This window comes from Giraffa tippelskirchi, chromosome 7 (assembly GCF_054371585.1).
Source record: "Giraffa tippelskirchi isolate mGirTip1 chromosome 7, T2T-mGirTip1v1.2.pri, whole genome shotgun sequence".
Classification (NCBI taxonomy): Eukaryota; Metazoa; Chordata; class Mammalia; order Artiodactyla; family Giraffidae; genus Giraffa; species Giraffa tippelskirchi.
The window spans coordinates 68423595-68440286 of record NC_137281.1 but is presented as its reverse complement, the minus strand read 5'-3'; the positions used below and the strand labels follow the sequence as shown (position 1 = coordinate 68440286).

Genomic DNA, 16692 nt, shown 5'->3' with positions numbered 1-16692 from the left:
AATTTGAGGGCTAAAATGTGAACCTAAGGTTTCATTATTAAAAGATAATATAATTACATTAGCAGTATTTTAGATCACTTAAAGCAGTTGTTTTATAAAAACTTGTCTGTATTTTATTTAGAACTTAACTTAGATAGCAGTAATTTCCCTGGAGTGAAACTACGGTCCAAAATGTCCCTCCGTTCTTACGGAAGCCGAGAAGGATCTGTATCTAGTCGCTCAGGAGAGTGCAGTCCTGTTCCTATGGGTTCATTTCCAAGAAGAGGGTTTGTAAATGGAAGCAGAGAAAATACCGGTTATTTAGAAGAACTTGAAAAAGAGAGGTAACTTTTCTTCATTAAGTAGTAAACGTTTATGCTCCAATTTTTGCTAGATTTTGTCATTTGGTGACAGTACAAATAGGAGTTATGAAGCATGTATGGTGGACGGTCACAAGCAGCACACCTAGAGAGTGCCTTCCGTGTTTCATCTCTAAACCATACATTACTGCTGGTGCTCACCTTAGATCTAAAAATGTAAAGGAGGCAGTGTCTTGGGATTCTCATGCTCAGATGCTCTGTACATTGAATAATGTACAAATAGTATGCATAATCACAATGGCTAAAATATGTAACTGAGTTTTGATTGACTTTTTGGTTATCTTTTCAAATGAATTAAATAACTACCAGATTCAGTATAAGGTGACTGGTTTCCATTATTAAACAAATGAAACAATTTATCAGTTTTGGTTTCTTAAAAAAATGTTGCTTGACACAGAATCAATTCTCGTTTCTAAAAGCTAGTGTGTTAATTCCTTTCTTCTTGAAGTTCAAATCATCTCACTATAGGTATCAGAATATATAGTTACCAAGAACTTTGTCAAGTATTTTTGTACCTCCTATAAGATTATAAATTCCTTTATGCATGATTGATACCATATTATATTTATATTCCTAAAAGTTCTATTAGACTTCCAAGAAATACTCAAATGTATAAATATTAATTTGCATAAATGTACAAATGTATGAATTCTCTGGGACCTTGGTCAAGTCTTTAAATTTTTGTTGTCATTTCCTTCTGTAAAATAGGAATATGGTTCTACCTTGTGGAGTTATGAACAACGGATATTAACATATGGAAAATACCCAGCATATCTCATTGAGAGGCAAAAGACCTTTTACTACTTTCTCTCTGGTTTTAGATGTGTCCATCTCTAAAAATAACAATAATCATGGACCAGAAATAGTGTTAAGCTTTCTTTAATCTCTTGAGTTTAAATGAATCTCTGTTTCATATCTTGAACCAGGACTGTTTCTGAGAGTCTAGGAAACACTGTCCTGAAAAATCAGAAGCTAACTGGAGTGTACATTCTTCCATCGCTTTGTCCCCTTTGAGCTCTGTTAAAAGGCATGTGAGCATGCCAGTTTTCCTAGGGACTTACTTTGCTTTATGTGACAAAGGCCTAATTTTATTCACAAAGAGTGTGTGTGTGTGTATATGTAGTTCTCAATATCTTGTGTCCTCCTGGTTCTCACTGTTGTTTGAAGGTAAATTTAGTCCTTGTTTATGTGACAAAATCTGTATTTTGCTCTCGTACTTGATTGATAGTTTGAATAGGTCTAGGCTCAAACTCATTTTCCTTCTTTATAATCAGTGTCACTGATGAGAAATTTCATATCAGTCTAATTCACATTCCTTTGCAGGGAACCATTTTTCTTTATCTGAAGTTTTTAGACTGCCTTGATATGTGTTTTCTTGATTCATCATACTAGATACTACTCACTGTGCCCTTTTTATCTGGAAATTTATTTTCTTCAACTTTTGAAAATTCTGTTATTTCTTGGATGATTTTACCCCCTCTGTTTCTCTATTCTTCCTTTCTAGACATCCCTTAAGTCATAAAACTATCTCTGTATCTTTTTTTTCTTGTTCTTTGTATTACCTATAGATACAGTAAGTTTAAGTGAGGTAAGTGTTAGAAAATAGTCAAGCCAGAACTCAAGCCCAGATCCATACCCTTTTTTTTTTCCAATTTATTTTTATTTTTGACTGTGTTGGGTATTCCTTGCTGCACAGGTGCTTTCTCTAGTTGCAGAGAATGGGGGCTTGTTCTGCCACACGGGCTGTAGGAAGCACAGGCTTCAGTAGTTGTGACCCATGGGCTTAGTTACCTCTGGCATGTGGGATCTTCCAGGACCAGGGGTCAAACCCATGTCCGTGCATTGGCAGGAGGATTCTTAACCACTGTACTGCCAGGGAAGCTCCATAACCTTTATGAACCTCAGTTTTCCAGTTAAAAGATGTTGTGAGGATGAAATTAGATATTTAAAAAAAAACTGCTTAGCACTCTTATGTCTGATACACTCAAATAGTTATCGTCACATTAGCCATTAATACTTTTTAACAAATATTTAAATGCCTGATACACGTGCCATGTTCTTCTAGATGATCCTGAGTTAGCTAGAGGACTAAGAAGACAATGAAATTTCTGTCAGGTCAATTTATTTATCTTTCTTGGTTCTTGCCTCATCGCAATAAAAATTTGGAGCAATGGACCAAAAGGTATGGAACATCAGACAAGTTACAGCTCAGTTCAGCTCAAGCAGACAGATCTTTTATTAGTAAGATATACCCCAAGGAGCCCTCCTCATCTTTCCTGCTGATCCCTCTCGGCACCCCTTTTATGCGTCCAGTCTCCTTTTGGTTATGCCTGGTGCAGAGTAGGGTTTGTACCTACCACCAATCAATGAGAGGAATGCCAATGGTCATACAGTCAAGGCCAATTGACAATTTCAAGTTATATAACAGCAGGCTGTGTTGTTTATGCCTTCTCATATGTCTTTCCATAATTCCATCTTATAATTAGATGTAGAATATTCATGAGCCCTTAATGGTCTCCTAACTGCCTAAGGTTACTTGGAGAAGCCCCTGTGGTTGTTTTGTATCCACTGTGTGCCCAGGGCCCATGTGCAGTAGTTGAAACGTCTCTGTGGTTATTTGGCCGTGAGCTTGCATGGGTATGTCTGGGATGGAGTTTAGAGATTCGCTTGTATGCCTTTTAGCCAGGCCTCCCCTTGTTGTTCATGTGTAACTTCTAGCTAGCCTTTACATTTTATTTTATTTATTTATTTATTTATTTATTTATTTATTTTTATAAATTTATTTATTTTAGTTGGGGGCTAATTACTTTACAATATTGTAATAGTTTTTGCCATACATTGACATGAATCAGCCATGGGTTCACATGTGTTCCCCTTCCTGGACCCCCCACCCACTTCCCTCCCCATCCCACCCCTCTGGGTCATCCCATTGCCCCGGCCCTGAGCCCCTGTCCCATGCATTGAACATGGAATGGTGTTCTGTTTCACATATGATAATATACATGTTTCAATGCTATCCTCCCAGAATGTCCCACCCTCACCTTCTCCCTCAGAGTCCATAAAATTGTTCCATGCATCTGTGTCTCTTATTCTGTCTCGCATATAGGGTTATCGTTACCATCTTTCAAATTCCATATATATGCATTAGTATACTGTATTGTTGTTTTTCTTTCTGGCTTACTTCACTCTGTATAATGGGCTCCAGTTTCATCCATCTCAGTAGAACCGATTCAAATGTATTTTTTTTAATGGCTGAGTAATATTCCATTGTGTATATGAAGCTGTAGCCTTTACATTTTAAAGAAGACTGTTGACAGTCACTAAATAAGCCTGCAATATGCTAAACGATAAAGACCCACCAGCTTCTGAGTCTGTACCTTGTTTCAGTTTTGAGGCTTAAATACTGTGGTGTGAGTTATAAGATCAACTCCTATCAGTTAACCACTTGTTACCATGTTGGCTCTTGACTTTGGCTTCCCAAGAGCATTTTGCCAGAGTTCAGTCTTAAACTTGATAACAACATCTTATCCCTCTTCTCCTTAACATTTTTCTCACTCCAGTACCATCGCTAAAATTAGCTTATTTATTTGAGCACTTTTAGTACCCAGATCTTGATTAAATAAGCCAGTTTATTGAAGACTAATCAGAAGAAATAGCATCTCCGTCTATCCCTTGTTTCCTTGCCTTAGTCCTGGTAGGTCCTGCAGGTGCTCACCAGGGATCATTAAAAAATAGGATCAGATCTCATTTTTTTGCTAGTTGTAATACTCAGCCTGTGAAAGGGGTTCAGGATTTCTTCACTGCCTTCTCCTGCTCCTGTTGTCAAAAATGGAAGGGAGAGGGCAGCTTCTCATTGGTCAGCACCTCTCCCTCAGGTTGTTACATCATAACCAGGAGCTGGCTTCTTCCCAGGAATTCCTCCACTACTGAGGTTGCCACATCAAAAAGTGAAGGCTTATTTCTTATTTTTTAAGTTGCTTCTCAGTAAAGAAAGGAAAGTTTAGCAAGAGTAGAACCTTCCACATACATGCATACATACTCATCAAGAAAATATAATCAAATAGAATTTTAAAGTATTAATAACAGAGTCAGAGTCAGAGTGGGGAATGACTCAGTAAGAGCAAAGCCCAGAAGCTGTAATAAAAAATATCCTTATATTCAAGTGATTAACTGAGAAAATATATTTATAATTGACAGAGTACTATCATTCTTAATACAGAAGAGGTCCTATAAATAAGAAAAAGCCACAGAAAAGGAAATAAAAATGGATTTTAAACTTGGAAAAATGTTTACCCTTACCCATACTAAAAGAAATCAAATTAAAACCATAGTGATAGGGAATTCCCTTTTGGTCCAGTGGTTAGGACTCCACACTTCTAATACCACAAGCTGAGGTTCCGTCCGTGATTGGAAACTAAGATCCTGCAAGCTGTGCAGCATGGCCAAAAACAAGGAAGTCCATAACAATATACCATTTTTTAAACCCTAGAAATGTAAAAGAATCTTAAAAGTTTGATAAAGCATTTACATTGTCAAAGGTGGCAGAAGCATAAACTGGTACAATATCTAGTAAGGGCAATAAGTTAAAAATTAAATATCCTAGGAGTTTGTCATCTATACATGCTTGCATATTTGTACAGTGAAGTTACGTGTAAGGATATTCAATGAAACACTGTTTGTAAAAGCAAAAGATTAGAAAGACCCTAAATGGAAAAAAAAAAAGACTCTAAATGCCCTCTAACATAGAACCAGTTATTATTATTCTTTTATGGATTCATAAATATCTTTGCAGCTAGCAAAAAAACACATAGGACCTTTTTATATTCTGATACAAGAATGATCTCCAATTGACTTTTAAGTGGTAAAAAGTTATAAGAAAACACAGATAATAATATGCTGTTGCTTATGTTTTAAAATGTACATGTACATATATACACACATATTCTTTCATTTTTATAGAATGTCTCTGGAAATACATATAAGAATAATAGTGGTCGCTTAGGGAAGGAGTCACACAAAAGGACATAGATCATATATTTCTTGTACCTACTGATTTTTTCCTCTTAACACTTTATTTTGCATTTATGTTTATATTGATCAGATATAGAGTATTGATATAGGTTGTTATTGAGGACATCATCGATTGGGTTGTCAGAAATTATGTAATAAGTTCATCTTCAGATTCCAAGCCTAAGAAAAGGTTTCTCTCCCTCAGAACAACCTCCTTTTATTACACAGTGATGATATATTTCTTTTTTTGACTGATAAGAAGCTGAAAGCTACGTGCAGTCGTTCCCTATACTCTAGATTTATTTTTTGCGTAATTACTGCTTTTCTTTGCTCCTTTATTATAATTTTTATTCTTATATCTGAGTTTTATAAATCTGTGCTTTTTACTGTATACCATCATCAAATTCTTAGACTGTAAATAAATGTGAAGAAAGCATTTGGTTGTAATGTAAATAAATATTCTAGTAAGAATGGTTGCCATCTTATTAAGCTGAAAAAGTTTAAAACTTTTAATATTCAAATTTGAATGACTATAATCTAAGTCCCACCTTCAGAAATCTAAAATTAGTAAAATTCTCACTTATTAATTATATTTCTTTAAATAGAAAACATTACAGTTATAGCTTATGAGAGTTGCTGTTATGTGCTCTGTATTAGCATTGTGTAAACTTAACTCTTTTTGAAAAACAGATCATTGCTTCTTGCTGACCTTGACAAAGAAGAAAAGGAAAAAGACTGGTATTATGCTCAACTTCAGAATCTCACTAAAAGAATAGATAGTCTTCCTTTAACTGAAAATGTAAGTAACTTGACAAAATAACTTATTTTTATATCTGAAAGTATATCTAAGTTTATAACTATATAGTTATTTGTAAACTGTAATACGTTTTATCCAACTTCAACATAAATATATAGTCAGTGAATTTTGTATATAAAGATGATAAAACTAAAAGATTCAGGATTCAACTAGGTTTTTTATTAGACGTGTTGAATTACCAAAGATACTCTGTAGAAATGTTTATTACCATCTGTCTGTTTTTTGAACTATATTACAGGACTCGTGCCAGATGGTTTATGCAATGAAAGTATCTTTGAGATAACTTGAGTCCTGTTCTAGTTACTGTAAATGACAGTAGCTGTTGGCACCGATTTTAGGGCTTTTTGCAAGCCCTAAACGTGGTTTGTTTTGCTAATATAACTATGTAAAAAATAATTCTGTCAGCCTCTCCCTCCCCACCCAACCTCTCCAAGTCAACTGTTCTCTTCATGGGGTGATACGTATAAGAACATTTCTGAAATGCATTAATAATTTTAAATAAGACTTTATTTTAACTGTCACCCATAAATTTTAAAACAATTTTTTAAAAATAGTCCAATTAAAATTAATCTTCCACTCTTAGCTTAGATTTTTCATTTTCTAATAAAGTTTTCAGAGGACATAATAAAAGAAAAAGTACAACGAAGGAAAAACCTTTTCCAAAACACACAGTTAATCAGTTTCCTGCGTGGGCATTTTCTGGCAGGAGCTAGAACTAGAAACTGCAGTGCTCAGCCTCCTGAGCACAAACTCATCCAGGTTTGTGAGAGAGAAAGAATCTCCCTTCCTGACAACGTCCTTAACATCCTTTCTGGAGCTAAGGAGACACCACAAATGAAAGAACAGTTCATGGAGAGTGTTGACGCACGAGGATTAGGAACTCGGGACGGTTTGGAGGGATCTTTGCTCTTAATATTAAAGCATTGTTTGCTTAACATTCACTTTGGTAATTCAGTTCAGTTCAGTTCAGTCGCTCGATCGTGTCCAACTCTTTGTGACCCCGTGAACTGCAGCAGGCCAGGCCTCCCTGTCCATCACCAACTCCTGGAGTCCACCCAAACCTGTGTCCATTGAGTCGGTGATGCCATCCAACCATCTCATCCTCTGTTGTCCCCTTCTCTTCCCGCCCCCAATCTTTCCCAGCATCAGGGTCTTTTCAAATGAGTCAGCTCTTTGCATCAGGTGGCCAAAGTATTGGAGTTTCAGCTTCAACATCAGTCCTTCCAATGAACACCCAGGACTGATTTCCTTTAGGATGGACTGGTTGGATCTCCTTGCAGTCCAAGGAACTCTCAAGAGTCTTCTCCAACACCACAGTTCAAAAACATCAATTCTTTGGTGCTCAGCTTTCTTTATAGTCCAACTCTCACATCCATACATGACCACTGGAAAAACCATAGCCTTGACTAGACAGACCTTTGTTGACAAAGTAATGTCTCTGCTTTTTAATATTCTGTCTAGGTTGGTCACAACTTTGGTAATTAAAATGTACAATATTTAGAGTCCAGCTGTCTGCATGCAGTTGTGTATGAAACAGTTCAAGAGCAATTGGTTAATACCTGAAACAAAGATCAGTTGTCAAATCATTCCCATATTAATTTACCATATAGTCAGTCACATTTGTTTAAGAGGATATGTAAGACATTATAGACCATCAGGCAACATTAGCAAATTTAAATTGCTTATATTTCATAAATATTTTTAAATTCACAAATTTTTATTTTATATTGGGAAGACAGGTTAAGAACCCTTTCATATGGAAATATTTATCAGGTTACTAGGCATTGCTTAAAATATCAGATATAAACCACGTTATTGTAACATAATGTGTCATCTTCAACCTTTTGCACAAGGGATTTTTAGAAGTGGAGGACAAATAAGTATAGTTATAACTGACTCACTGTAGTTATAACATGACTCACAGCATGCAGACTGTTTCAACTGTGTTGCAGCACATAATGTGGATATGCCTATAGGAACACATTCTGCATATGTCATCTGTATATTGCAAGGGAAAAGGGTGAAAGCTCCTCTAACTTATCTGACAACACAGTTTGGGATTCTTAGGCCTACAGAGTGCTATTATGAGTCAGACACATACACGTGCAGCTTTTGTCTGTGTGTGTGTGTGTGTGTGTGTGTTTGTGAGTATGTGTGTATGTGTATGTAGGATCTTCGTTTCTTGATCAGAGATCAAACCTGGGCCCTTGACAGTGAGCGTATGGAGTCCTAACCCCTGGACTTCCAGGGAATTGTCCACATGCAGCTTTTTACTGGACTTATAGAGCATGAAAAATCTACAGCACTTGCTTCTTCCCTTCATGATCCATTATAACTGTCACCTATCATTTTGTCGAGTCATTTTTTTAGCCTTGGAGCATGTCTTTGTGTAAGTTTCTTTGCCTTCTCCTTTTCATCATTTTTTATACCTAGCAGTTACCGCAGCGTCTAGAATTTTAGTTAGAGGGCTAATAAAGTTTTGAATATACTAACACCCACTCCATGAAGAAGTACTTTTTTGGTTTGTTTCAACTTTGGTTCATATTTATATTTTTACCAAAAAGTTTGTGTTATCTCGCAATTTATGATTATATTATATAAAAGCTTTTCTTTATTCTGTCTTCTTCATTTTACATGTGGGAAAGCTGTCTCCGTTTAGTCTACACATATATTACAATCCTAAAGTGAGGTATAAACTTAAGGATGATGGACCTGATTCTTGATTTTTATATTTTATCCACATTAATATTCTAATTTTTAATAATTCAAAGTAGTGCTTCTTCAGGGCAGAAGAATTATAAGGTAACTGAAAATAGGCTTACCTTAACTGGACCAACATATATATATTTTAAAGAGCTAGTACAATTTAATTAAAACTATTTGTGACTGTGGGGCAATAAAAGCGTTTCAACTCTTCACTTCACATCAGAAACCCAGGCTGAGCCTGGCACTGATCATCAAGTTTTAGGACTTCTTAGAGTAAGAAATAATTTTCTCATGTATAATAACTTATGTATTTGTTTATTCATTTTCTTTATTGATACTTACATGCTTTTTTATTTTTACTGATTAAACACAAGATGTTAACATTTCCATTTTATTTGTGGTTTTAGTTTTCCTTACAAACAGATATGACCAGAAGGCAGCTGGAATATGAGGCAAGGCAAATCAGAGTTGCAATGGAAGAACAACTAGGTACTTGCCAGGATATGGAAAAAAGAGCACAGGTAACATATTTACTATTAAACTATGAAACAGTAGTAGCTAGATTTCTATGAAGAATCTAATGAATTACAGCTCTGTTAACTTTGGTTAAGTTTTAATATTAAAGATATTTTGAAGTCTGTCTTTACTTTGGCACTAGTTCAAAATAAGAATAATTTACTATGGCTGCTGGGAAGCATAACCAGTATTCACATAATTCTGCCTTCATATTTCATTTCTCTGATACTGTTCTGCTATGCCTTGGAATTATAAGAGGGAAGAAGAATTAGATTCTGGTCATCTTATTAGTTGCTAGCTAACTTCAGTTAACCTTTGAGATTTTTACTTCTGCGTTTGTGTAATGAAACCCAGAATATTACAAGAGGAAAGTCTCATTCAAGGAGAGAAACATATAAAGAGAACATTGGGAAGAGAAGCAAACTGGGTGGAGAACATTACCATGTTTCTACCCTCAACTGTGTAAAGAAGGAATACTGGGATAAGAAAGATTTCTTAAGACATTAGAGTAATTATAAAGATTGGTAAAATTCTACTATTTTAAAATTAAGAATTTATCTTTATTAGATACTTTAAAGAAAATGAAAAGGAGAAAAAACATGTTTGGGAATTCCCTGTCTGTCCATTGGTTTGGACTCAGTGCTCTTACTGCCAGGCCCTGAGTTCAGTCTGTAGTCAGAGAGCTAAGATCTCACACGCCAAAAGGCATGGCCAAAAGAAAAAAAAAGGTGAAAAGATAAGTTACCTATTGGGAGAAGGTATTTATCACCATATAAGTGGCATGGAATCAAGGATATATAATGAATTTCCAAAAATACTTGAAATTATATGATACAATTAGTACAGATTATTTGTAGCAGTTGGTGTTTTCATGAAATTAGTTTAAAATACCAGGCAGATTTTCTTTGTTTGTTGATAGAAAAACGATGAGACATTTTACTCTGGTTTATATGAATTTACGTTTTTAGAATGTGAATTTATGGAATACTGTATACATGTTTTTCTATATCTGTTAATGTGTTTGTTTTTAGAGGTACTTAGGAAATGAAATGTTGGTATGAAAATTTCTGTATTAATATATAAATATAAGTATATTCCAGACAGCTTACTGTAGAAGAGAGATTAACTTGAGTTCTTTCTTGGCCATTTTGTCCAGATGTGTGCAGATGTATTCATTTTAATTTTGTTCTGGAATATAGTGTTCTTCTTTTGCTAGTTAATATTCTAAGGAATTTTTAGTCCATATTTTATAAATACAACAAACATTCATTTATTTTGGAAATATATTAAGGTTTGGGTTAAAGAAATACTGTACACAAAGCAAAAATGGAAGTATTTTGTAGTACATATGAGGAGTTAATATCCCTAATATACAGGGAGCACCTACAAATCAATTGAAAACAAGACAACCAAAGAGGAAAATAATCAGAAGGTATGAGTAGTCCCATCACAAAAGTACAAGTGGTTAATAAACAATTGTGAAAAGATACTTAAACATCACCAGTCATCAGGGTAAAGTAACATAAAATAATGTTGTTTTTTGTTAGTGGTGGTGGTTTGTTGTTTGGTTGGTTAATTTTCTGCCTATCAGACTGGCAAAAGCTTTAAAGTTTAGTGTCATGTAATATTGGTGAGATTGTGAGAGTGCGAAGCATTGTTATCTGCCTGTTGTAAGAATAAACTGGTACAATCCTGAAGGACACTGTAGCACTACCTGTCAAAGTTAAAATGTTTGTACGCTCTGACGTAGTAATTCTGTAAGACTCTCAGAATATGTCCTCCAGGAATGTCTACTTAAAGCATCAAGATTATAAGTATAGATTTTATGATATTCATTGCAACACTATTTATAAGACACTTACAGAGAGAGACAATTTCAGTGTCCATTATTTGGGTAGCTATTAAATTATTAAATTAGTAGTATGCAACTGTTACAAATGCTAATAATTAGGTAATGGGAATAATGAAAATAATTGTCCATAGTAATTCTTTCCCTTGTAACTCTGCTTGAGTGACTCAACATGTAAGACTAGAATGGCCAGCTAATGAACATGGAAGTGAATTCCAAGAAGGCCCGAGGCCATGAGAAAAAAATGTGGTACTTCCTTTGCAAGGAAAAAAGATGGATAAAAATTCCAAGTAGAATAAAAATAGAGTGAAAGTTTTTTAAAAAATAAATATGTACCAGAAACCAGAAGCCAACATTATATTAGATTGAGAAAAATAGAGAAATAATTAGATTATTACCATTGCAGTCATTAACATGGTTTGCCGCTTGCTGTCATCAGTATTACTTAACTTTGTTTGGAGGTTCCACTAATTCAGGTAGAAAGAAAACAAGTTGTTTAACTACTGCACTATTTTCCAACTGGAAGGGAAGAAACCAAATAATTGTCATTTGTAAATTATATGGTTGTCTACCTAGAAAAGCCATGGCGAAGAGCCAAAAAGTATTTCAGCTAATGAGAAAACTCAGTAAGGTGGCTGGAGTTAAGATAAATCAGGGTTTCTCTATTAGCAATGGCTACCATTTGGAAATGGAAATTGGATAGAAGGATCTCTTCATAAGGACAGGAAACTTTAAAATACCAAAAACAGACCCACATGAAGAAAAATATAAAATTGCTAAAGGACACACAATGTGGCCTTAAAAGTAGAGAAGCCTGTGTGGCTGTCTGCATTGTGTTTGTGTGATCTGGCTGCAGCACCACCAGGGATAGCGCAGAAGAGGGGCCAACTAAGATTGTAAGGGTCCTGCAGGGCATGGAGGAGTGAAGTGAATAGTCAGACCACTCAAGATGGCTGTGCTCTTGCTGTCTGTACATCCTGTGAATGCCTGCTTCCCCTGCACCCTGCACACAAGACTGCCCTTCCCACACACTTCCCCTTGGCCACAGCTATTGACTGTGCTTATCACTGGGACAGTGAAGGGCCTTCCCCCTCTGCTGGTTTCCCTGGTAACTAATGAGCCAGCCTGACATAACTCTATAACTAGCAGTCTCCCCTTCCATTAAACCATTGATGCCTCTGTTGCTAAAAACAGATAAGATCCCTAGGTGAGAAGATTTTAATATCCTAATAATGTCTTTCTTTAAAAAGTTGATATAGAAATATAATATGATTCCAGTCATAATCTTAATTTATTTAGAGCCCAGAAAAATGATTCTTAAGTTTGTAAAGTAAGAATTTCCAAAAGTATTTAAGAAAATTATAATGAGTGAGGATTTACCTTACCATTTGGCAAAATTTACTGTAAAGGTGTTGTAGTAATCACAGTATGATATTAATAGCACAGGAATAGACATAGGCAAATAGAACAGAATAGAGACTAGAAAAAGATATAAGAAAATCTGGAATATTTTAATGATAAGAGTTACAAGTTTGGGGGGGATGGTAAATAACTCAGTGAACACATAGATAATAACTAGGAACCTTTTTGGTGGTAGTTGTTTTTTAGTCACTAAGTCATGTCCGACTCTTGTGTGACCCCGTGAACTGTAGGCCATCAGGCTTCTCTGTTCATGGGATTTCTCAGGCAAGAATACTGGAGTAGGTGGCTGTTTCCTTCTCCAGGGGATCTTCCTGACCCAGGGATTGAACCCGCGTCTCCTGCATTGGTTGGCAGGCGGATTCTTTACCACTGAGCCACCAGGGAAGCCCTATCTGGTAATAGAGAAATTAAATTAGATCCCTGCCTCACATCTTGTACATGAAACAGTTACAGGTGAGTTAAATATCTAAATGTAAAAAATAAAATTAATAGAAGAAAATATAGGACAAGAGAGATCTTAATTAAGAATGGAAACTCAAAAGTAATGGGAGGGGACAAGATTTATTTCATAAAATTTTAAAGCATTCATCCTGCAGGAAAAAAAAATACGGGAAACTATTTGTGACACATCAAGGGGGAAAGATTTAATATCCCTGTACTGTAAGAATTCTACAAACTAATAAGAAAAAGACAACTCTTTATATGGACAGAGGATGTAATCATTCAGTTTATTGAAAAGAAAATGCAGATGACCAATAAAACACATGCAAATGACTGTTGAACAGTTTAGGGGAAATTGAAACAAAATCTACTCTTGCCCATGACTATTTGAATTAGTCTCTAGCTATCTCCTTTAACAGTTTGGTTATTTATTTATTTGTTTGTTTGTTTGTTAAACACAAATTTGGGCACCTAGTATGGTGCTCCCTACTCTCCTCTATGTGTGTAAGAAAAGGTTGGATAAATGTACATCAAGTTGTTCATAAGAGCTTTTTCTGGGAGTTGGGGATTGGTAGAGTGAAGGTTACTTATACTTCTGTACTGCTGTAATGTTTTATAAATACATGGATGAGATAGTTCTGTGTAGCTTTACCTGTTTTCTGGTTGACAGATATTTAGGTTGTTTATTATTTCTCACTGTTAAAACAACTCTGATAAACATACTTATCCATATCCTCTAAAGGTGCACAAGTTTTTCTAGGTCAAGAGTCTTTTTCTTAGAGGGCTGTGTGGTAAGTATTTTAGACTTTGTGGGCCATGTGGTCTGTTGCAACTACTCAACTCTGCCTTTGTAGCTAGAAAGCAACCATAGACAACAGTATATGAGCAAATGAGCATGGCTGTGTTTCAGTAAAACTTGATTCATAAACACAGATGAGTGGCAAGCCTTAACTTACTGACCTCTGCTCTAGTATACATACCTGAAAGCATAATTGCAGGTCCTAAGGTAGGAGTGTTCTGAATAGTATTTGCCAAATTGCACACAAAATGATTTTATCAGTTTACATTCCTCCCAGTAGTATATGAGAATTCTCTTTTCCTTTGACTGTTGTTTTTTTTTTCCCTTCAGAAATTGTGAGTCAAACTTTATAATTAACAATCAGTGGGCATATGAAACATTATCTTTTCAAATGAGTCATTATTTCGCATCAGGTATTGGAGTTTCAGCTTCAACATCAGTCCTTCCAATGAACACCCAGGACTGATCTCCTTTAGGATGGACTGATTGGATCTCCTTGCAGTCCAAGGGACTCTCATGAGTCTTCTCCAACACCACAGTTCAAAAGCATCAATTCTTTGGTGCTCAGCTTTCTTTATAGTCCAACTCTCACATCCATACATGACCACTGGAAAAACCATAGCCTTGACTAGATGGACCTTTGTTGACAAAGTAATGTCTCTGCTTTCTAATATGCTGTCTAGGTTGGTGATAACTTTCCTTCTAAGGAGTAAACATCTTTTAATTTCATGGCTGCAATCATCACCTTCAGTGATTTTAGAGCCCAAGAAAATAAAGTCAGCCACCGTTTCCCCATCTATTTGCCATGAAGTGATGGGACCGGATGCCATGATCTTAGTTTTCTGAATGTTGAGCTTTAAGCCAACTTTTTCACTCTCCTCTTTCACTTTCATCAAGAGGCTCTTTAATTCTGCTTTACTTTTTGCCATAAGGGTGGTGTCATCTGCATATCTGAGGTTATTGATATTTCTCCTGGCAATCTTTATTCCAGCTGTGCTTCATCCAGCCCAGCGTTTCTCGTGATGTACTCTGCATATAAGTTAAATAAACAGGGTGACAAGATACAGCCTTGACATACTCCTTTCCCTATTTGGAACCAGTCTGTTGTTCCATGTCCAGTTCTAACTGTTGCCTCCTGACCTATATACAGATTTCTCAAAAAGCAGGTAAGGTGGTCTAGTATTCCCATCTCTTTAAGAATTTTTCATAGTTTGTTGTAATCCACACAGTCAAAGGCTTTGGCATAGACAGTAAAACAGAAGTAGATGATTTTCTGGAACTCTCTTGCTTTTTCAATGAGTCAGCGGATGTTGGCAATTTGATCTCTGGTTCCTCTGCCTTTTCTAAATCCAGTTTGAATATCTGGAAGTTCACGGTTCATATACTGTTGAAGTCTGGCTTGGAGAATTTTGAGCATCACTTTACTAGCGTGTGAGATGAGTGCAGTTGTGCGGTAGTTTGAGCATTCTTCAGCATTGCCTTTCTTAGGGGTTGGAATGAAAAGTGACCTTTTCCAGTCCTGTGGCCACTGCTGAGTTTTCCAAATTTGCTGGCATATTGACTGTAGCACTTTCACAGCATCATCTTTTAGGATTTGAAATAGCTTAACTGGAATTCCATCACCTCCACTATCTTTGTTCGTAGTGATGCTTCCTAAGGCCCACTTGACTTCGCATTCCTGGATGTCTGGGTCTAGGTGAGTGATCATATCATCATGGTTATCTGGGTCGTGAAGATCTGTTTTGTACAGTTCTTCTGTGTATTCTTGCCACCTCTTCTTAATATCTTCTGCTTCTCTTAGGTCCATAACATTTCTGTCCTTTATTGAGCCCATCTTTGCATGAAATGTTCCCTTAGTATCTCTAAGTTTCTTAAAGAGATCTCTAGTCTTTCCCTTTCTGTTGTTTTCCTCTATTTCTTTCCACTGATCACTGAGGAAGGCTTTCTTATCTCTCCTTGCTATTCTTTGGAACTCTGCATTTAAATCATTCTTTTTCTCCTTTTCCTTTCACTTCTCTTCTATTGCTTCCACAATAACCTTTGTGCTTTTGTTACTCCACATAAAATGGAAGAAGCCAGTGGCATTTCTTTGCATTCTCTATATGACAATCGTTGATTACAGGGTTTCGTGACCTAATAGCAATACAGAAATATAGTTCTGTGAAGAGGAACGTTAGATATATTTTCCTGTTTTCATCTTCTAAATATTAAAAATTTTGACTTGGGACTTTATTTATTGGTGAGAGGGAGCTGGTTATATAGAGAGAGGAAAACAATGAAATATTATGAAACTAGTAAGTGTAGATAGTTTTGTTGTTTCTGTAATGCCAGGATGTATTTAGTGTCTGATGTCGAGGTGATCACTCATCTCTGCGGAATCTTTAGAGAACTACCAAAAGTATTTCTTCTTCAGCAAGTTTTCATGGTGAAAATTGGACATGGTAAAATGTCTTATTTTGAGAATATTATTTAACTTAAGTTCACTATTTTCAGAATCGTGATAGAGAATCAGCATAGTTGTAGTGTTACAAAGGAGGGACAGAGAGAAAAAGTTTTCTTTTTTGGTGAGCACAACTTTTTTAAGCTTTTCCATGTTTGTTTATCATTACAATGGAAATAGCAACAATAATCATTCCTACTATGGCAATAAAATCATAAGGACATTGTATTTAAACAAAACTATGTATGATCAAAGGGTAAGTTTTGTATGTAAGTTTTTTAGCTATATATACTTAAAGCTATTCATTATAATACTTTAATTATCTATTGAAGT

The 16692-nt window shown here is 35.7% G+C and overlaps 1 protein-coding gene and 1 long non-coding RNA gene across 31 annotated transcripts in view; one reads left to right on the top strand and one right to left on the bottom strand.

Annotated features, from left to right (window-relative positions):
- Positions 1-16692, top strand: part of APC (APC regulator of Wnt signaling pathway) — a 121073-nt gene that overhangs the window by 57676 nt on the left and 46705 nt on the right. For 19 of the 30 annotated variants that reach the window (XM_081505715.1, XM_081505720.1, XM_081505717.1 and 16 more), the window contains 3 exons: positions 122-323; positions 6060-6168; positions 9300-9413. In XM_081505715.1, the coding sequence (XP_081361841.1) occupies positions 122-323; positions 6060-6168; positions 9300-9413 (425 nt within the window). The remainder of the gene's footprint in view (positions 1-121; positions 324-6059; positions 6169-9299; positions 9414-16692) is intronic. The other 11 variants (XM_081505735.1, XM_081505729.1, XM_081505724.1 and 8 more) reach the window with 1 other exon arrangement.
- LOC145512124 (uncharacterized) lies at positions 91-4183 on the bottom strand. The gene is made up of 2 exons (XR_014058314.1): positions 4044-4183; positions 91-241 (listed from the first exon to the last, which is right to left on the bottom strand). It is a non-coding gene; the product is annotated as an uncharacterized LOC145512124 (long non-coding RNA).